Source organism: Peromyscus maniculatus, chromosome X (genome assembly GCF_049852395.1).
Source record: "Peromyscus maniculatus bairdii isolate BWxNUB_F1_BW_parent chromosome X, HU_Pman_BW_mat_3.1, whole genome shotgun sequence".
Lineage (NCBI taxonomy): Eukaryota > Metazoa > Chordata > Mammalia > Rodentia > Cricetidae > Peromyscus > Peromyscus maniculatus.
The window spans coordinates 81,077,627-81,101,045 of record NC_134875.1 but is presented as its reverse complement, the minus strand read 5'-3'; the positions used below and the strand labels follow the sequence as shown (position 1 = coordinate 81,101,045).

Here is a 23,419-nt window from a genome sequence, read left to right as displayed (position 1 = left end):
GTTTGGCATTTCAACAGGTCAAAGAGAATCCACTGTTAACAAATTAGTAGCATTTAGGAGGGCTGGACTATAGGGAGGCTGCTCTTTGCCTGTTGGTGGGTAAGAGTAGGTTATTAGCAGACATAATGGAGTCAGGCACAAAGAACTTATTTGTAATCTGTATTGTTTCAGAGACCTGGAATGCACCATGACAAGGTTTATAATTCACAGTATGAAAGTAAATAACCTGTACAGGATATTTGGCTGTTTTTGGATCCCCTGGGGTCTATTAGCACAAGTGAAGTACGTGTGAGTTTGTAGGGAATAAAGGCATCTTTTTCAGTACATTGCACCAGGAAATTATGCACAGAACTTCTCCTGTGTGCAACGAGGGTGAAGAATTTAACACCTTGCTCACCAGAATGAGAACAAACTCCTTTTCTAGTTCTGCTCCCAAGGCTGCTTCTTAGACCAGGTGGCACTAAATGTGCCCCCTTCAGAGTACTGACCTGTTGGAGATGCAGAAGACGTGAAAACTGCTACGTTTCTGTCTCCACAGCCAGCGACGACGACGAGCCTTCTGGGTAATCTGTAAGATTGAAAAGTACAGGTGAATGCTGTGCGCTCAGTGTGTCCCTCAGAGGTTTGTGCTGCTTGGTCCCTAGTGTGGTAGCACTGAGCGGTGGAAAGGTTCAGAAAGGGGGTCTAGCAGAAGGCACTGAGGTCACTGGGAGATCTAGCCTCAGAAGCCACACTGCAGTACTTATGAAACCCATGATAATTCTTGTATGAGAAGATTGTTAGAAAGCAAAGCTTCCCCCAGTGTGTGGCCCTTTCTGCAGCAGCCATTTCTCTTTCTGATGGTGCACCAAGTTGTGGTGCAGGTGTGTGTATGTGATGCTCTGCTGTGACACTGTCACCATATCGTTTCAACCCTCCAGCCACCAGAATTGGGAGATTCATAAACTACTTCATAAGTACATAGCCTCTGATAACGTTTGTTTAAAAATGATTTTTCGAGACAGGGTTTCTCTGTGTAACAGCCCTGGCTGTCCTTGAACTCACAGAGATCCGCCTGCCTCTGCCTCCCTAGTGCTGGGATTTAAGGCGTGTGCCACCAAGCCCAGCTCGATAACTTTTCATATTAACAGAAAATGGACCAAAATGAAAATCAAATGTCTTACATGGATGGATATTTGTTTATTAACATTTTTGTTCAATCCCTGGAGGTGGACAACATCTACAGAGCTCCAAAAGACTGGTTTTCTACACAGAAACCTTTAGAAGCTCAGGCATTCACATGCCAAGAGCTGCTTGGTCTGCTGTACTACTAACTAAGAATCTTTCATTTATCAGCATAATCTGACCCATAATACTGGCTGGTATTGGATTTAAATAGCTATGATAACAGCTCAGCGCCATCTGTCTTTGATGAGGAGTTGTGGGTCTTGTTACTCACAAAATTACCCTGTCCCACTGTTATTCCATTGCACATAATTGAGAGCGCTATTATAGTATTTTAGGTGTTGGTGTGTTTCTGAAAAGAAATGATGGATCTAGAAAATAAGAGGTTTGTGGATTAATAAGAAACATCATTTATGGTACAAACATTTCGTTTCTGACCTCTAGCTTTTTAGAAGTGGAAAATACACTCTGAATCACCTTGCTTAATGTACAGGTAAACACTTTCTTCACACTCCCAGCATAATAATGTACTCCCGGCATTTTGAGATAAAAATGTTCATAGTGGTCATCCCTTACAGCATCTAGTCAATTTTCTTTTATGAAACCAGTTTGCCATTCAAAGTGCTCCCAAAAGTGAGGCCTCTGAAGAGTGAGGCTAACTAGCCAGGGTGGGCTACTTTTGTCACGGGCGGCTGGCAAACTCATGCTACGGAGTTAATCAGACTGACTTCAGAGCCATGGCAGTTTCTTCCAGCAATAGAAAAAAACAAAAGTGGTTCTAAAAATGTTTGTCTTTGGAATCACAACACTGTTGTGGATGCAAGATTCTGTCTTCTCTAGAATCTCAATATCCTTTCATCTCTCTCTCTCTCTCTCTCTCTCTCTCTCTCTCTCTCTCTCTCTCTCTCTCTCTCTCTTCCTCCCTCTCTCCCTCCCTCTCCCCCCTCTTTCTCTCTGAAAGGTTTTGCTGTGAATCGGCAGCCCTTCTGCATCTGCTTTCCACGTGCTGGTCTAACAGATAAGTACCACCATACTTAGCTAGCTTCAGGGTAGAGTTAAGTCAGAACTTAAATCGGACAGATCAGCCCAGTCTTTAGCAAGGGCTGGAGAATAGCTCATTTGTAAAAACAAAGGGAAATATGGGTAGCAAGTACTCAAACGTATGTCACAAACATTCTGAGGCAGCAATCAATAGCAGCCATAACAATTTTTAAGTGTAATAACTGTGCTGGCCTTGTTGCTCCTGAGAAGTGACGCTAACAAACCCTCAATGCTCATTACTAGCTGATAGTTGGCTGCCTTGAGACATTTTAGGTGTGTTTGGAAAATCTTTGAGAAGTTGATCTGTAGGATTTTGCTAAGTGGGTTTCTTTTATTTTATTTTTTTTCCCAGAGTGACTCACACTCAGATTTGGCCCAACACTCCCACCAAACAATTATTTGAATTAAAACTATGTTCTTGTGGGCACTGGTGCCTCAGATGAAAAACCTGATTTTCAGTTTCCTTCATGGCATTCTTCCCAGGGTGAGATTAAGCTAAGACTGCATAGGTGAGGAATGAATTGAATAAAGGCTTCAAAGAATTGTGTTCTGCATAATAGAAAACAAATAACAGGATTTAATAAGTCAATTCAATGCCTCCTATAATCTGTACCTACACTGCTTCCTCCATCCGCCCCCCCCACCCCCCCACCCCCCGCTCCCGCTGCTTATGCAGTAGTGATTTCCCTATTATTCAATCAAAAGCATGTCAATTCAGTCTTATTGTATGCTGCTCAGCTTAGTTTTCTTATGTTATCTAAGATCTATTCCCCCCCCTTCCTTAAAATCTAGGCTACCACGTGAACCTTTACTCTATGAAGCAACTTGGGTTTTTGTTGTTGCTGTTTTTTGTGTGTGTGTGTGTGTGTGTGTGTATTTTTAGCCACTGGTTCTCAGAAATTAATAGAGTAGGGAAAGAGTACAATGTAGAGAATCCAGGGACTTGAGTCATGATTGCTTCCTGTCATATTACTCACTTCACGTCATATCCATTTCCTCCAGCCTCAGTGTTTTCAATTGTAAAGTAGAGGTGGGCACTGACAGTATTGTTGGGTAGTCTCTCCTGAGCTTTGTTTTCTGATGTTCTAACCAGGGCCCTCTGCTTTCTCTTTCACCATTTCCTGTCCACACAGATGTATTTCAATGCACTTTGTTTCCTCTCTCTAGTTTTATTCTTTTACTTGATTATCTCCTCTACTTTGCATTGTTTGAAATGTCATGTCTACACAAATAACTTCCTCCAGTTTGCATTGTTTGAAATGCCATGTCTACACAAATAACTCCCACATATCTCTAGTCAGTGGACTATCCCTAGCTATAGAAAAGGCTCTTAGCCTTGATCTTTTTTCTCCCTTTCTATAGTTACTGCCTGCCATGAAGCTATTATGACACATACCCAGCTTTCTGCTCCTTTTCCCATTTCTTATTTCAAAACTCCAATTCATTCTGTGTACCAGTGCTCCACTGATCTTTCTAAAATGTATCTTTCATTATATCAATACTAACTGATACCAAATCCTCTACCATGTTACCTCCATTAGGACTCGTTCCTGTTACCTATATGTCGTTTATTTCTTCCTAATAGCTTTATACCATTTACCGTGTTGTACCTCTGCCCTCTAACTATCATTAGTTCTACTTCCCCTTTATCAATATAGTTACTTCAATTCTTTAGGAAAGGAAAATAACAAGCATGACGAGATGTTGTTTGGAGGCCAATAGTCAAAATACTAGGTAGAGATGGTAAGAAGAAAGCAAATGAGTATAAGAGAGAATGTGCAGAGAAAGAAATGTGGCCCCAGAATAAGGAAGCTATGTTACTATTGTAAGTTTACCATGGCCTTTAGTACATAATAACATTCTTCTAAAAAGGGAACTAGAAACTATTTGGCAAAAAAAATTTAGGTTCTGTTATTCAGCTTAACTTTTGATCCCTCAGTATCAGGTGGGCTCAGAGCTGAAGAGAGCGTGGAGAGAATAGAATTGAAACTGAGGAACAGAGAGAAGGGACTTTTCCAAAAGTCACCCATTGAAACCAGCAACTGGGAACTGGTTCCCATGCCAGAACTTTGCTCATGTTTCTTCATCCTTCTATTTCTGGCAAACGAGGCACAGGAAGGGTTTTTTCTAAACACTGAATACGGGATGGAGAAGAGGGAGGGATGTGGAGTGGTGCAGTAATTGAGAGTTTGATTTGGAGACAGGGTCTATCACTGTGCTGTGTGACAGACACTGAGCTGATCTGAACCCGAGGTTCAATTTCATCTATAGAACGGGGTTACTGAATATTTACAACTCACAACAGTGACTATGATTATTAAATGTGAGAGAGACTATAAATCACCTGGCATGTAACAGGTGGATGGTGAGTCTCTGACTTCAGTGAATTCTTATCTAGTGCCCAACTGCCAAAACTCTTGACTGTAACTAGGTTGTTTTCTTCTTGCTGGTGTTAGTTTGAATTCTCTCTATATTATGAAGCCTACCTGATTACGTAACCCATAGGAAATCACTCTTATCCTTATTTTTTATAGCACAAATTTCATTATTCTGCTTATTTAGTCAATAACATATAGTTCATAAAACAGTGTGTGTGTGTGTGTGTGTGTGTGTGTGTGTGTGTGTGTGTGTGTGTGAGAGAGAGAGAGAGAGAGAGAGAGAGAGAGAGAGAGAGAGAGAGAGAGAGAGAGAGAGTTTCATTGTGTAGCCCAGGATAGTCTCAAATTTGCAATCTTCCTGTCTCAGCCCGCAGAATATTGGGTTTATAAGCATTCCCCACCATGCTCAGAAAAGTATTGTATTATAATACCTGTAATTTTAAGCAAATTGTATAAATGTCTTTTTTTTTTTTTGGTTTTTCAAGACAGGGTTTCTCTGTGTAGCTTTGTGCCTTTCCTGGAACTCACTTGGTAGCCCAGGCTGGCCTCGAACTCACAGAGATCCGCCTGCCTCTGCCTCCCAAGTGCTGGGATTAAAGGCATGCGCCACCACCACCCGGCTATAAATGTCTTATCTTCCAAATAAATGGAAGGAATATTGATTTCTTCTTCATTCTCCTTTTTTTCTGTAGTATTCCTCATCAGCCATACAGACATCCTACCCTAGAATCACAATGCCTCTTGCATGAAAGAATAAGAAACAAAATAGCCTGTTGGAAAAGATCTACTTACCTAACTATCCCCAATGTCTATATAATAAGGATATGAGTCATGTGAAGACTAATTTCGAAGGTGTTAGTATATATCAATGTGTCCTGAATTCCCATTTGAATATTTGCTAAAAAAAAAAAATGACCAAATCTAAGGATTTTTCCTTATCTGACTCCATGTATTGATTCCACATATCAAATAATGACTGTTTGAAGAAGTAGATTATTTTAGGAAGATAACATGGATTTTGTAAGACTATATCCACCTCCTATGGTGATGTTTAAAGGTCTACAGGCATGACCAGACAGGTACAGTTAGACCTGAAGAGGTAAGTGGTGAAGTAATGTTTTCTTCAAGCAAGAGTCAATGGCTATCTCTGCCTGGAAGACGACTGAACAGAAATTCACCAGAGAGGCATCTGCCAAGTAACCCAGCTCTTGATTGAAAGATCTCTCGTCTCTGAACTAGAGCTCTTGTATACAGGATGTGCTTGGAGAGTTGGAGTTCTGATGAAGAAGAAGAGAAGGGCTCTCACCAGTCCTCTTGGAAAGTCCAGGCTTTAGAACAATCTCTGATACATGATGACAATCTACTCTTTTTTTAGGAGTATCACTTCATCATCTTCTGAAGAAAACAGTTTCCTCACATAACTCCTCTAATCAAAATTTTTCAGCAGTTCCTGACCACTGACAAAATAAAGATTTTGGTCTATGGGTTCATCCAATTTGATGCCAATTTACCTGCTGAGTTGACATAATGATCTACTCATTTGGTCAATAACACTCTGTGTTGTGTTTTGGTGGGAAACTTTTCGTGTATGTATCTTATCTCACTCCAATATTACAAGACCCCTGAGTTCAAAGATGAGATAGTGTTTAATGACATTATGAATCCAATGTTCCAATTTCAGGACACTCTTAACACATGCTAGTTTATTTTCTTTTGCTATTCTTTCCAACAGGTGACTTGTCATCACAGTAGGAACTAAAAGGTTAAAAACAAGTCAGTCAGGAACATGCTCTACCTTGGGTATCATATAGAGAAAGTTTGTACAAGCAAAGGACTAGGAAATTAGAAAGACTGAAGACTATTCAGGACTTGGTTGACTTGTTCCTGAGAGCCTATATGTGAAACATTTCATATACTGGGGACAAAAAATCCATACTTTTTGGGATAACTGTTCACCAATTGGAAGGCAGGAAATAGATTCATCCAAGTATTGATTATTAACACCAGAAGGTTACAGTTGCAAATTCAAACAATTTTTTGGTTTCATACTATAGGCTTTTTTCACTTGATAAAGATATCCCTGAGTACATAAATTAACTAAAAGCTTTCAAATGAAATTGAAGTTTTATTTCTAGTCTTGTTAGTTAGAGTTAAAATCAGTTTTAAGGAAACTGTGGGTCTTTTACTGATGGATTCTTTGGAAACAGTTTTTCTTATCACAGTTGGTACACTGACTAGAGTGCAGAATTACCATGGTCCTTGGCCTGGAGCTCTCTACTGGCTTCTCAAGCAGGATTATGAAGATCTGTGTGACAAGTCCTTTTGAACTGGATTTACCTTCTTGACTAGGAAATAAAAGAACTGAGCCTAATGGATACAAGCTACATAATTACAATTGGCAAATGCTAACTTATTATCAAAGTCAAAACTGAGTTTAATACCTAATCTGTTTTTGAAGACTTAAATTTGAGGGTCTAGGTGAAGGCCAATTACTATTTGTTTAGATTTAGCATAGAAAATAGGAACTTGGAAGTTCTTATAAACCCTGGAACAACTTGAGGCCTATGCCTAGGCTCTGAAGAAGCCTCACAGATTCAGCACTACTCAGGACTTAGGTGACTCGCTTCCTAAGACCCTGGAAAGTCCATACCTAGGATGGCAACTTTATGGAGGCAGGGTTAAGGAAGATTCTAGATGATCAATCACGATACACACTATGTAATTCATTTTAGGTTTCTCTGAGAGCAAGCACCCCAACATGAAAACAGGTCATGTGAAGTTGCTTATTTGCAACTTTGAAAGGAAACCTATGTGGAAGATCTTCAGAGTAAATCTTCCTAACAAATAGGTTGAATTCTGATTTCTTTCAAAGTATTTCTAAGAACATTTCTAGATCAGCTAATATCATTAGTCAATCATGGATGCTGATCCAAGTTATTTCCAGGTGATTTTAGCCAGATGGTGAAGTAAGAGATCTTGGCCTTCTTTCCTCCCACAAAGAGCAAACATTTGGAATCCAGCCATTAATTAAAATAACTCTGTAAGAGCTCATGAGTCCAATTAAAAAGCTGTAGTCATACAGTTAAAGAAGTAACCCAAAGGAAGGACAGTTTCATTTTGCTTATATCCCTCATTCTCTAAAGTGCCAGAGCTCAACAGAGAGATAGAATAAACTTAACCAAGGAAGTAAAAGACACATACAAAAACCTATAAAACAATGGCATAAGAAACTGAAGAGGACACAAATAAATGGAAATATATGTTCATAAATTGGAAGAACCAACATGGTTAATATGTTCATGCTACCAAAATTAACTTATGTATTTAACACAATCTGGATCAATATTACAATGGGTTTTTTGCATAAATAAAATTAAAAAAAATTATAAAGAACTATAAAAGATTGTAAATAGCCAGAAAATCCTAATAAATATAAACAAAATTGAAGGCAGCATACTACTGCATCTTAAACTGTATTACAAACCGATGATAATAAAAAACAAAATAGAACTCACATAAAGGCAGACAATAGGGCAATGGAACAAAAGAACAGTCCAGAAAGAAATCTAAGCATATACTATCAATTGTTTTAAACAGGGTGTCATTGATACATCTGGAATTATAAAACTACCACAAACACAGGGGAAATGTCTTAATGATTTTTAAATATGACATTAGAAATAAATAAACAATACATAATGGGAGTTTATTACACCAAAAAGCCTGTTGACAGCAAAAATAACAAAATGAAAAAGCAACCTATAGAACAGGAGAAAATAACTGTGAACCACAAATCTGACAAGTATTCAATAAGCAAATTATATTAAAAAATTCAGACCAGTAGCCAATGCCAACAAATATCTGAATTTAAAATGATTAAACTATATAAATAGACATTTTCCCCAAGATGACACAAGTATTTGAAAAAGTGCTAAAATCCTTAATGGTCATGAGCATGAAAATCAAAAGCACCATGAGAGGCCACCTCATATCTGTTAGGACGGCTGTTATAAAAAAGTCAAACGAGCCGGGCGGTGATGGCGCACGCCTTTAGTCCCAGCACTTGGGAGGGAGAGCCAGGCGGATCTCTGTGAGTTCGAGGCCAGCCTGGGCTACCAAGTGAGTTCCAGGAAACCTACACAGAGAAACCCTGTCTTGAAAAACCAAAAAAAAAAAAAATGTCAAACAACCATCCCATTTCCTCATGCTTGACGGTCAAACTAGGGGAGGGACGGAGAGGGAGAGCAATGAAAGAGATATCTTGATAGAGGTACATATTATGAGGTAAGGGAGAAACCTGGTGCCAGGGAAATTCCCAGGAATCCACAAGGAAAACCCCAGATTAGACTACTAGCAATAGTGGAGAGGGTGCGAGAACTGGTCTACCCTGGTAATCAAACTGGTGAATACCCTGTCATCATAGAGCCTTCATCCAGTAACTGATGGAAGCAGATCCACAGCCAAACACCAGGCTGAGCTCTGGGAGTCCAGTTGAAGAGAGGGAGAAGGGATTATATGAGCAAGGGGGGGTCAAGATCATGATGGGGAAACCTACAGAGACAACTGAACCAAGCCTGTAGGAACTCACGAACTTTAGATGGACAGCTGTGGAACCTGCATGGGACTGGACTAGACCCTCTGCATACGGAACACAGTTGTGTAGCTGAGTCTGTTTCAGGGCCCACTGGCAGGGTGATCAGGATCTACCCCTGGTGCATGATCTGGCTCTCTGGATCTCATTACCTATGGTGGGACACCTTGTGCAGCCTTGATGCAGGGGGGAGGGGCTTGGACCTACCTCAACTGAATGTACCAGGCTTAGCTGTCCCCACCATGGGAGGCCTTACCCTGTTGGAGGAGGGGATAAAGGGGGAAAGAAGAGGGAGCAGGAGGAGGGATGAGAGGGGAATCTGTGGTTGGTATGTAAAATGAATAAAAAAAATTAAAAAATGAATAACCACATTTAAAAAAGTCAAACGACAGGGCTATGATGTGCTTCAGTGGCAGAATGCTTGCCTAGCATGGTCATGGTCCTATATTTAATCCCAGACCCACAAATATGTCAAAAATAAAAACGATTGGTGAGAATGTAGAGAAAAGGCTACCTTCATTTATTGTTGCTGGGAATGCAAATTGTTACAACTGCTATAGAGGTTTCTTTAAAAATTCAAAATGGAACACACACACACACTCCATATTATTATTCATCTTTAAGACAGAAGTGACTTCTCCCATTTACAACAAAATGGATGGAAATGGATGCCATTAAGGCGGACACAGAAAAACAGCACTGGATGATCTTTCTGATAGGGAGAAATTTAAAAATGGAGTCAAATATATGCCAACAGAGTGGAACAGTAGTTCTCGAGGCAGCAGAAGGGGAGGTGGCATGAAGAGGTACAGACCAAAGCATACAGAGTGGCCAGTATAGAGAGAAACGTGGAGACTGGAAGGGCAGCATGCGGACTACCAGACTATGCAGGACAACAGTATTTGGGGATGATGTATGTAAGTCATCACTCCACTGCATGTATGTATGCAAAAGCACTCTTTTGGATACCTCACATTTTTACAGTAAAAATGAAAAAGTAACTTGTTCTTTTGTGCTATAGTCTGAATCTTTAATGTCCCCTAAAGGCTCATGTGCTAAAAGTCTTAGCCCAAAGGGTGGCACTCACTATTGGGAGGTGTCAGAATCTTATAGAACTGAGGCCCATTGGGAAGTTTTTAGGTTACTGGGTGGGGGGCATAACTTTGAGGGAGTATGTGGGTCCCAGTTCCTTACTCTATTTTGCTTCAGGGCTATGAAGGGAGTGGTATTTCTCAATGGCAGATTGTCATCATTATGGATGTCCTTGTTAGCAGTCTGAAGCAATAAAACCAACTGATCATAGAGTGGAGACTTCCATATACCTGCTCTCTTTAAGTTGATTATCTCAGATATTTTCTTACAGTGGCAGAAAACTATCGGACTTCACAGGCAGAAACAACCATAGCTCTGCTGCTGAAGTCTCTGCCAACATCTCTGTTAACTTCACTATCTACAGAATATTGACTGGAGCTATTTTCCCTGAATTTCCACAGATGCTGCACCTCCAACAAACATTCATGATCAAAGTGTTCAGCTACTAATGTGAAAAAGGCTAGTGTTGGAAAATGGCACAGGCTTTGTTACTTACTGAAACGAAAAAAGAACAAAGAACATTTGGAAAGGCACCAGAGCCATAAAGAAAAAACATATTAAGAAATCAGTTCCATCAGAAAATACTAAGAGGTTAGACTTCCATCCTTTGAGAAAGCCATGGAGTTTTTTCAATATCATTTTTACATTCAGGTTGGTGCTGGCTTACGGCAGTTTGCATTTCAGCATCTTTGATAATCATGCCCACTTTATTATTCATGACACAATAGGCAGGGTTGTAGACGCCATCCATCCAATTTGGAGGAAATGGTTCCATTTGGAATAGATTAGTATAAAGACTTTTATTGTCATCTCTAATTTTTTAATGTAAGCTATAGGAAATTTTATAATGAAAAAAAGCAATAATGTAACAGACATTTCTGGATCACTTCCTCAAAAAGCTAAAATGCAACTTCAAGTCTCTCAAAAATCTTTTAAAAAGATGCCTGTTTAATCTCTGCAGAAAATTACACAGATATGCATACTCATTTGTGCGTCTTCTGTGTATTTGTGCATTAATTAAATACTTTATTTTAAAAACCCTCTCCAGAGAAACCTATTTAAATGCTTTCATCGATGTGTTTTTTTGAACCTAGTACTTTACTGTATGAAATTAGGGTAGGGATTTCAAAGAAGATAAACTTTTCCTGGCTTTAACATAACACTTTCACTTACCAAGTTGCTGTTGCCCGATTTTATTATTTTATACATTTATACATTGAGTATTTTACATTGTGCTATTAATAAATACATAATGTATAGCAAACATTATATTATTGGTTAGCAATTAATCCTGACATAATTTCTAAAGGGGACTGAAATGTAATTTTAACTTACAGCGCATTTCTTGGGATTGTAATTGTTGAAAGAGCATGGACTCAAAGTTAGGTAGGAAAGGCTGGGAGGGTGGACAGGGCTGTTATGGAACTGGGGATGAGTGTTCTCAAAATACAGTGCATGAATTTATAAAAGAATTTTCTGGGCAGTGGTGGCACACACCTTTAATCCCAGCACTTGGAAGGTAGAGGCAGGTGGATCTCTGAGTTCAAGCCCAGCCTGGTCTACAGAGTGAGTTCTGGGACAGCCGGGGCTACATAAGGAAACCTTGTCTCAAAAAACTAAAATAAGAAAAAAAATCCAAGGAACTGATTAAAGCACTGTTAAAAAAATACACGAACAGTTTGTATATGAACACACACAGAAGACTGAGGATAACAGCGTTAACTGAACAAACAGTGCACTTGAAAACCTGTACTAGAGAAAAGTACCATTATATAATAAAGTTGTTAGACGTAAGAATGGGTTCAAATCTCATTTATGTAAGTTGCCATAGTGGTCTTTAAAAAGTTAAAAGAGGCTTGTGGTCTGTGGTGTATGTTCTGACTTTAGAAGAAGCTAAATGCTTCAGAGAACAAGATGGCACTAAATCACAGCACCATGTCTCATATTTATTCTTCCCAAAGACAGACATACCATGATATTGCAAAAAATCTCAGAATTTAGAATCAGAATACCTTCATTTGATTCCAAGCACCATCTGATTCATGTTACGTGATATTGGATGAGTTAGTTAATATCTTCCATCCTCACTTTCATTAATTATAAAATATTAGTGTCTACACAACATGATTATTAAAGTCAAAGGATGAAAAAATATAAAAACATTTGATAAAATATGAAATTATATAAAAAAGTGTAACCGAGTATATTTGAAAAAGACCAGAATTAGAGGCCGCTCCAAAAAGGTAATGTCTCGAGTGGGGAGATGATTGAGTGGGTAAAGGCAGTGGTGCAAACCAGGCAACCTGCATATAACCCCTGGAACTCATGCCAGAGCGGCAAGAGAACCCACCCACGGCAGTTTCTGATTTCTGTGCAAACACTATGGTTAGCACACCTCCGTCCACAGAATAAAGTAAATCGCTGGAGACTGGAACTCAGGTTTTCATGCTTGTGTGGAAAGCACTTTACCAACTAAGCCATCTACCCATCCCCTCCAAAGTAATTTCCATGTGATGTGGCACTACATGTATCTTTTAAGTGTTCTGATTGACAATATAAGGCTCACATATGAACTGTTTTTGTTTTATTATGGAATTATTTCAAGCAACTTTGAGATTAGGTATGTCTTTAATTTCTGTTGGAAAGAGTCAATACCAAAATAAGAATTCCCATCTTCTGAGATAGATTGCTAAAAGTTAATGTCTGTTCAGAGGGACTAATGGCAGGAGGATGGCACATCAAAACATAGCCAGCTTCTCATAGTAAGCAGAGGAGTAAAAGAAGTGTGTGTGTGTGTGTGTGTGTGTGTGTGTGTGTGTGTGTGTGTGTGTGTGTGTGTGCGCGCGCGCGCGCGCGTGCATTGCTTGAAATTCTTTGGCTGGGCAAGAATTACCTTCTTCAAGCACCCTCACCAGTATTGCTAGTAGTCTAATCTGAGTTCATCCTTATGGATTCCTGGAAATTTCCCTAGGACCAGGCTTTTCCCTAACCCCATAAGTCTCCCTCTATCAAGATATCTCTTTATTGCTCTCCTACTTGATCGCTTCTCCAGCTCATCCATCCCATTCCCTCATATTCTCATCCATCATCCCCTCCCCTCTATTCCCCCCATCCCCAGTTTATCCATCAGGATCTCCTCCGCTTCCCCTTCCCAAGGTGATCCATGCATCCCTCTTAGGGTCCTCCTTACTTCCTAGCTACTCTGGAGCTGTGGGTTGTAGTCTGATTAACCTTTGCTTTACATCTAGTATCCACTTATGAGTGAGTACATACCATGTTTGTCTTTCTGAGTCTGGGTTACCTCACTCAGGATGATATTCTCTAGTTCCATCTATTTGCCTCCAAATTTCATGATGTCATTGTTTTTTACAGCTGAGTAATACTCCACTGTGTATATGTGCCACATTTTCTTTATCCATTCTTCAGTTGAGGTGGCCTACCCTGGTAAATGGATTGGTGAATATACTAACTGTCATCATAGAGCATTCTTCAGTTGAGGTGGCCTACCCTGGTAACTGGATTGGTGAATATCCTAACTGTCATCATAGAGCCTTCACCCAGTAACTGATGGAAGCAGATGCAGAGATCCACGGCCAATCACCAGGCCAAGCTCCGGGCATCCAGTTGAAGAGAGGGAGAAGGGATTAAAGAAGCAAGGGGGGGGGGGGGGTTGTCAAGATCATGATGGGGAAATCTACAGAGACAACTGAACCAAGCTCATAGGAACTCATGAAAATTTAGGTCGACAGCTGTGGAACCTGCATGGGACTGGACTAGACCCTCTGCATACGGGAAACAGTTGTGTAGCTTGGTCTGTTTGAGGGGCCCTGGCAGTGGGATCAAGATCTATCCTTGGTGCATGAGCTGGCTTTCTGGATCCCATTACCTATGGTGGGATACTTGGCTCACCCCAGAGAAAGTGGGGAGGGGCTCGGTCCTGCCTCAGTTGAATGTGCCAGGATTACCTGTTCCCACCATGGGAGAACTAATCCAGTTGGAGGAGGGGGTGAGACGGGTGGGTCAGGGTAGGGAAGCTGGGGGTCGGGGGAGCAGGAGGAGGGATGAGAGGGGAATCTGTGGTTGGCATGTAAAATGTGAGTGACCCCAAAGATTCCACCAAGGAACTGATACAGCTTATAAACACCATCAGCAACATAGCAGGATACAAGATCAACTCAAATAAAATCAGTAGCCCTCCTATAAACAATGGACAAAGAAGCTGAGAAGGAAATCAGAGATACATCACCCTTTACAATAGCCACAAATGACAAAATACCTTGGGGTAACACTATCCAAGCAAGTGAAGGACCTATATGACAAGAACTTTAAGTCCCTGAAAAAAGAAATTGAAGAAGATGTTAGAAAATGGAAAGCTCTCCCATGCTCATGGATAGGCAGGGTTAACATAGTAAAAATGGCAATTTTACCAAAAGCAATCTACAGATTCAATGCAATCCCCATCAAAATACCAATACAATTCTTCACAGACTTGGAAAGAATACTCAACTTCATATGGAAAAACAAAAAACCCAGGATAGCCAAAAGAATCCTGTACAATAAAACAACCTCTGGAGGCATCACGATCCCTGACTTCAAGCTCTACTATAGAGCTACAGTAATAAAAACAGCTTGGTATTGGTTGGTATTGGCATAAAAACCGACATGTGGATGAATGGAATCAAATTGAAGACCCTGACATTAATCCGCACACCTATGAACATATAATTTTTGACAAAGAAGCCAAAAGTGTACAATGGAAAAAAAAGAAAGCATCTTCAACAAATGGTGCTAGAATAAAAAAATTTAAAAAAAGAATTATCTTCCTTTGTAATTATAAGCTTAGGGCTGATTTGGCATTTTTCAACTCCAAACATGCTTTCTTTTACGATAGTATTTTCAGGTAGAGAACCCAGGCCTGGATAATGTAACTGTGAGAACATTTACAACAGCTTGTCTTCTGCATCTGGCCCTCACTTGAAAGATTTTCATGTCCTCATTCAGCTTCATTTACCCCAGGTTCACGTCATGGTGACTATTAAAATTCCCGACTTGAAAATTGCTGTCGGCTACTGCTCTATTTCAACAATTGTTAAAATCTACTCTCTGATGGCTGGTATCAACGACATTTGCAAAGATGGAAGACACGGCAGAGGGTACAGTGACAGAGACAAAGAATAGAACATGTATGACAAGAGAATATTATCTTTAGAACGTCCTGAAATGTCTCAAGATGACCTAATGATCTGATGGAAGAAATTGGGAGGGCAAAGTTCTCTTTTTAAATTTTTCCTTTGCCCTTATTAGAGGCATGTACAAGTTTGCTCCCACACACCTTTCACTTTGTAGGGTATTTATACCATTCTAAAGTGTGTATGATTTTAAAGAAAACTGAACCAAAATGAAGGAGGGCAGAGAAAGGTGAACTGTTGCCCATTGATGGAAGTAAAACTTTGCAGTCAAGGAAAATACCATGAGTGATTATGTGGCAAGATTGTTTACTCATCTGCACAGTACTGTCTATTATGTCCCCTGATTTATCTGTAGAGTTGGAAGCCATGGCACAATGAAGCTAGTAAGGAACTGCTTAAGCTCCCATCTAATGCTTCTGTAAAGGTGGGTTCTTTTTTGGATGTGTATGTGTGTATTCATGTGTGTATGCATGTATGCATTGTGAGAGTGCATGTGTGTGGAGTGTATGCCTGTGTGCAGGGCAGAGACTGATGTTCGGTGTCCTTCTTGATCACTCTCTACCATGTATATTGATGCAGGATCTCTCAAGGAACCTGGACCTCAATGTTTCTGCTAATCTTTCTAGCCAGCTCACTCCAGATATTTCCTATCTCTGCCTCCTGCATTGGGATTACAGGTGGACCACAAACCAGCCCACCTGGCTTTTACTGGATCTGGGGATCTGAACCCCCAATTCTCATACTTGTGTGACGAGTACTTTATCTGCTGAGCTTTCTCTTCAGATCCACTGGTTGGTCTTATTTGTCAACTTGATGGGATTTAGAACCAACTTCTGGGTATGTCTGGGAAGGTATTTGCAGAGATGATGTGCTGAGGAGGGAACACTTGCTCTCAAAATGGATGGCACCTTCTGAAGGGGTGGCCCAGACGCAAAGATGTGCAGCAGTGTCACCTGGCCACACTCTCTTCCTTCTGAGTGAAAACAGCCATCACTGCTGCTTCCATCCTCCCCTGACTTCAGCCTGCAGCTTCCTCGTCCCTCCCATGTGGACTCAACACCAGAGACTCTGCAGGGATCTTCAGGCCTCCAGCACCAGCCTGGGACTGCTGAGCTTTCTGCTTTGTGGACTGAGCAGCTCCTGGGTTCTCCCGCATCTCCATCATATGGATGGCCATCGTTGGACCACCCAGGCCCTACCATGTAAGCCGTTCTAGTAAATCCTCTTTATAATATGTAACATATACATGTATTTTATTGGTTCTGTTCTTCTAGAGAACATTGCTTAACATAGCGACCTTAGCCACCCATATTTGTTAAGCAAATCTGGCCATACTTATCCTCCTCAACCCAGAGGGCACTTATGAGGTTGTCATTCTTATAAAAACCTCTTTGGACATTTTTTTCCCTTGAGACAGGGTTTCTTTGTGTAACAACCCTGGCTATCCTGGAACTCACTCTGTAGACTAGACTGGCCTTGACCTTACAGAGATCCACCTGCCTCTGCTTCCTAAGTGGATTACAGGCGTGTGCCACCACCGCCTGCCTCTGCATGGTTTTATTAAGATAGATCATGTAGTGTTGAGTGTGCCATGCAGAGAAAAGGGTTTCTTCTGAGCCTACTCACCTCGACTGTCATCCTCGTTGTCTTCCCAGGGTTCTTCATTTGCCAGCAGTGGGTTCTGTGACTCATTTATAGACCTCATAGGGAAGGAGTGTCCATCACCAGGGCTGGTGGGAAAGAAAGATATCGAGTTTACAACTGACACGAACTTTCTTTTTTATTCAAATTTAATCGAGAGAGAGAGAGAGAGAGAGAGAGAGAGAGAGAGAGAGAGAGAGAGAGAGAGAGAGAATATGTATATATGTATGTATATGTATGGTGCATATGTGGAGGACAATATGGAAGTAAGTTCTCTTCTCTCATCATGTGGATCCTGGCGATTGAATTCAGGTTGTTAGGTTTGGTGGTAAGCACATTTATATCTACTGAACCATTTCACCAGCTCAGGCAAGGTCTTATTTTGTGGCCCAGGCTGATCCAGAACTTGTACTCTCCTATCTCAGTATCCTCAGGGCTGGAATATAGGTGTGTCATCATGTCTATCTACTATAAACTTTTGAGACAGTAATCATCTTCTTAGAAGTGAGATATAATCATGGCTTTGGGGTTGTGTTGTTTTAAGGATTCTACCACTGAGCTATACACCACAAGACTTGGGGATTCTTAGTTCTTTTGTCTTGTTGTCTATAGCCATGGCCAAATAAGCTCTTATCATCATCCAAATATTATCATCTCCTTGCTGCATTACTCTCAATTTCCATGTCTTGTTTGTCTGTATCAATGCTGACTATTTTTGTTTGTAAGACATTCTTTAACTTGCTTTCTACAATGCCCAGTATAGTAATATGCATATACAGTTTCATAAATGCCATTTAACTATCTTAGTTCCAATTATATCCCATTATCAAACTGCTTTGATTCTACATTTTCAAGCGAGATGAGAAGACTCACCATCACTAAATATAGTGGGAAAAGCTGCTGTGAAGGGTAAGAGAATGCTCCTATACCCTGTTATTTATTTGACTTGTAACATAGAATGGGAAAGAGAAATGGCAAGGTATCTCTGCGGTGTAGATTCTAGGGACAATTATCTACATGTGAGGCTACTTTGTGGATCTATATGGTAATCTGGAGCATGTCTCTAATTAATTTCTGGCCATTCTGAGATAGGAGGCCATGGCATGAATCATGGTGGCCCTAGCCAGATACTATTACAGTTTCAACAATTGAGTCTATATAGCTGAATGCATTCTGAGTTTAACTTTGAATGACTTTCAGATTATTTATTTGATACTATATGTACTTTTTCTCCTGTTGAATGTTGCCAATAAAAAGTTTATAGATTTTATTAATATTGTCCTTCAGAAAATGTTAGAACACTGATTATGTAAGTGAATGGGCTTTGATTTTTGGTTTTGTTTTTAAACTAGAGTGATGTGGTAATGGAGTTTGAATGCTTGTGTGTCTCAGTGTGTGATCAGAGTATATATAGCTAATTCCTGCTATCAGTTATTAATCAATGTTACCACTGACAAATTTTGTCTTGGTATTTATAGCTAGAAGAGTTGACTATACCACACCTTAAACAAACAACCCTATAAAACATTAACTGGCATAGAGGAAGTATTGATTCAGCAAGGGAGGGAAGGAGAAAATTTAACCTTCATTATTACCTGACTCCAGCAAAGATTTTTTTTTTTCCAACAAGAGAATATGAGCCGGGCGTTGGTGGCGCACGCCTTTAATCCCAGCACTCAGGAGGCAGGGCCAGGTGGATCTCTGTGAGTTCGAGGCCAGCCTGGGCTACCAAGTGAGCTCCAGGAAAGGCGCAAAGCTACACAGAGAAACCCTGTCTCGAAAAAACAAACAAAAAAAAAAGAGAGAGAATATGAATATAGTGCTGTTTGAGCAGAGAACATACAGGATATAAAAAGGTTGAGACATTCTCTGCTCTAGAGCTCCTATAGTTTGTGGTGGTTTCATTAGGGTCACAAAGTCACTCAGAGGATAGATGTCTAGTTCTATACATTTTTTTTTTTAAACAGGGTTTCTCTGTGTAGCCATGGCTGTCCTGGAACTCGCTCTGTAGACAAGGCTGATGTCAAATTCATGATTCTCTTTCCTTAAGCTTCCAAATGCTGAAATTACAAGTATGAATCGCCATGCCCAGACTGTAAAGAACAGTTTGTGTGTAGTTTATTCTCTATTTTTAGGGTACATTCCAAGAAATATAACCACTAGGATAATGGATATGTTTATTCTTTTGTGTGTGTGTGTGTGTGTGTGTGTGTGTGTGTGTGTGTAGCTTTGGAGCCTTTCCTGGAACTCACTCTGTAGCCTAGGCTAGCCTCGAACTCACAGCAATCCACCTTCCTCTGCCTCCCAAGTGCTGGGATTAAAGGCGTGTGCTACCACCGCCCGGTTGATATGTTTATTCTCATGTTTTTAATATGTATTGTCAAATTTACTAACAATTGGTGCCAGTTTTCCTTTCCACAAATCATTAAAGTGTTTATTTGTTCATACCTCTACTTCATGATTTGTCATTATACAAACAGAAGTGAGAAACTTGGGGAATATTGTACCTACTAGATGATACCAAATCTGCATTACAGAAGGCTATGGTGACACATGCCTTTAATCCAACAGTTAAGGGGAAGAATCAGGAGGATTGCAATAAGTTCATGGCCAGTTTGGTCTACATAGCGAGTCCAGACCAACCAGGGATACATACTGTCTCAACCTGCCTCTACTGAATGGACCAGGCTCTGTTGACTTCCCATGGGAGGCCTTACCTTCTTGTAGGAGGGAATGAGGGGTGGGTTGGGGGGGAAGGCTGGAGGGGTGGGAGGAGGGAAGAGGGGGATCTGTGATTAGTGTGTAAAATGAATAAAAAAAAATTCTTAATTAAAATAAAAAAGAAATTGAGTCTAATTTGCTATTGAGAATGCTCAGCCTTCATCAGAGAAGCTTCTTCTGAGATGGGAGGTAGTTAATGCAAAAACCCATAACTGGTGAAGAGGGTGAGAATAAGTGATGGCAACATACTCCACCCTAAATTAGGCAGCTCTATTACCCCTCCAAAGCTTAGGGAACATCATGGAAGAAATGGTAGAAAGAAGGTCAGAGCTAGAGGGTAGAGAAATGGGCACCAGAAAGCTATCTTCTGGACATGACACAGCCATTACGCCCATGAACTCACCAAAGATATGGCTATCTACACAAGACTTGCACAATATTAAGCCCATTGCCACTTCATCATAGATCGGGGATGAACTTATAAGGCCCTATTCTTCTCTGTGGGACTATCGGTAATTAACAGTTGTTGGGGGAAGAAGTATTGTTTTCTTCAGTGGTGTAGCCACTGAAAAATTGTCCTTGCTCCAGTAAATAGCCTCTCACCCATGCACGTTCCAGCAACACCAATTTAAGTGAGGGAGAAACACACGAAAAGATAGGAAAGTAGAACACTTGTTGAGAAGAAGGGTTCCAACAGGAGAGAGGAGGGGATGAGAAATGGGAATGGAGTGTGAAAGTGACTAAAATTCATTATAAATAAATGTGTGAAACTCTCAAATAAAATCATTCAGAAATAAATTTGCTGCTTTAATGCACGGCTCAGCATTAGCTGCTTTCAGTGTTAAGTTACCTACCTGGACCCAATAGGTATTAACCAGAACTTCTTATTATCACCAAACACCTGCTGGATATTCTTGATGAAGCCAAGGTTAAACCCATTTTTCTCTGGTCCACTTGTAAATACTGGAGTGCAAAAGGCCTCTAAGACAGTCCAGGAGAGTTGGAAAAGAGGAAGAGAAAGAAAGGAATACATTTCATCACTATAATGATTTTACATCCCTCCAAAAGCGTGGCCTGCATTTATGCTACCCTTTTGCTGTTTTAGCATAGGTACACGTTCTTAATTATTGCTAAATTGCCTAATAAAACTCAGTTTAATTATTTAATAAAAAGTAAAATTGTTATTGAAAATGAGGAATTTGTGCTCTTAGTTTTTTAAGGCAGGGTAAATACACAATGACAAAAATACTACAGCATTCACAAGGAGCATGTCTTTGGACTGCTGAATTGAAGGAGTGCAGGAATAGATGTAAATGTACTTTATTTGAATCAAAGTGGCACCGACAGCCAAATGGTCTCCATCTGTAGATCTGGGACCAAAGTAATGACACAGAAGAGATGCTAATGACATTGATTTGGTTTTGAAACATTTCAGCAATGAAGATGTTCACAATGAAACCTCCAATGTAAAAAACCTAGTTTTACTCCAGACAAAATGTCAACGGGTGAACTGTAATCACCTCAAAGACTATGAGGAATTGGGCCGCATTAGTGCATATTATTTTTAGACACACATTTATCCCATTAAGCAAACACTTTCACTGTTGGGCTCTGGCTGCATCTCACCATTTCCCATTTGTCCTTTGTTTTCAGACCCTGTTATCATGAAGCTTTTAGTACTTTTCTACTTTTGTAGCTATCTCAACCAAATGTGCTAATTTACAACCCTAAGTACTAAGTGCTACACATATATTTGATTTAGAAAAATGGGTGCAAAGACTTCCCTAGCAAATGAATTCTTAAAGTGCAGTGGCTTTTACACTAAATTCCTCTCGAATCTAATCCATCCTAGTTAATGTTTAACACTTGAACACTTTCTTCTTATTCCTTGTGTACTGACTTGTAGACCACATAAACATTCACCAAAGATGAAGTAATTATTGCACTAGAATCCTTTCGTTCTATATATAACAAGCTTAAGAGTACTAATTGACAGCAAGAAAGAAAAAAACCAAGTCATTTAGTGTCCTGATTTTCTGCAGATTTAATATGCATATCTCATTTGTATGGTCCTTTTATATCCTCATTTGACTGGAAATATCAATTTGATTCTTTATAAAAATAAATTTCCATTTTTAAAATTGATTGATTTTGTGTGTGTTTATGTGCACGCACCTATGTGGGCATGTCATGGTGTGAGTGTGGAAGACAGAGACAACTTGTGAGACTCAATTCTCTCTTTCTACCATGTGGGTTTTGAAGCTTGAACTCAGGTTGTCCGGCTCCTGGCAAGCACCCTTACATGCTGACAGATATTGATGGCCTGGATTTTTGCATTCATTTTTTGTTACTCATTTGGATTATTTCTAAGGACTCTGTTTTGGGATATGCATCATCAATTAGATTGTCTGTCACTATTTAGTGTCACTTCTTCCTTCTGAAATTCATTTATTCATGTGAATACATTTTAGAAGTCAGACATGTGAGTTTGGGGATGTATTGCCCAATGTGCACTATAAGAACTATGGTCATTTTGGGTTCTCTATGGGATTCGATTCAGGAATGCTCTGTGTAGTCCCTAAGCTTTGTTCACCATTGTTGTCCAGTTGAGGAAAATGTATTTCCATCTGTCTCAGTTTGGAGGCAAAGGGGTGTCACCAAAACTAAAATACTTTACTATTAGTTTTTCTCTCCTTAGGGCACAGTAATATACATTAATATGCATTTTCCAGTCTTAACATTCAGTCTTACCTAAGGTAGTTTTGTTTCTGCTGACAAGCCAACAATGGTAACCAAAGAGAATCACAAGGCTCACAAAAAACATGCAGGCCACAAAGAGGAGAAAGAGGACATGGAACTTCGAGCGAACACTGGGTAGTTCCCCCTAGAAAAGAAACAATAAACAAAACAAAACATTAAAGTAGGAATGCTTGGCTACTTTTGCTATAGAGATTAGTAGTTTTTCACAAGTAAAAATCCAGCTCCAATTTTAAAAACAGATTTTGTAAGCTTTAATTTTATTACATACAGTTACTTTGTGTGTGTGTGTGTGTGTGTGTGTGTGTGTGTGTGTGTGTGTGTGTGTATGCACATGCCAAAATGTGCAGGTATGGAAGTCAGAAGACCACTTGTGGGAGTCAGTCCTCTCCCTCTACTATGCAGACTCCAGGTATTGAACTCAGCTCATCAGACTTCTTGGCAAGTACTTTAGCCTGCCAAGCCACTTGCAGGTCCTGATTATTATTTATTTTTACAAAATTGTTGACCCTGATATCTTATTATAGGTATGTTCTTAGCTTACAAAGTTTAAAATGGATTCTTGTTTAAGTATAACATTATGCATTACATCAATTAGAATAGTATGCATTACATCAATTAGAATAGAATAATATAAAATGGGTATGCATGCTCACAAAGTTTAAAATGGATTCTTGTTTAAGTATAACATTATGCATTACATCAATTAGAAGTATGCATTACATCAATTAGAATAGAATAATATAAAATGGGTATGCATGCTCAGGTCATAATTGGTGTGAAGCCCATATTCCATTTAGCTTGAGAATTACGAATCACTGTCTAGAGAATCATAAGGTTAATAC

General features: G+C 39.8%; 1 protein-coding gene across 1 annotated transcript in view; it reads right to left on the bottom strand.

Annotated features, from left to right (window-relative positions):
• Zdhhc15 (zDHHC palmitoyltransferase 15) overlaps positions 1 to 23,419 on the bottom strand; it is a 95,831-nt gene that overhangs the window by 7,890 nt on the left and 64,522 nt on the right. The window contains exons 8-11 of the mRNA XM_006991564.2: positions 22,569 to 22,701; positions 20,672 to 20,798; positions 17,082 to 17,185; positions 489 to 568 (exon numbers count right to left, since the gene is read on the bottom strand). Coding sequence (XP_006991626.1) covers positions 519 to 568; positions 17,082 to 17,185; positions 20,672 to 20,798; positions 22,569 to 22,701 — 414 coding nt within the window. The 3' untranslated portion in view covers positions 489 to 518. The remainder of the gene's footprint in view (positions 1 to 488; positions 569 to 17,081; positions 17,186 to 20,671; positions 20,799 to 22,568; positions 22,702 to 23,419) is intronic.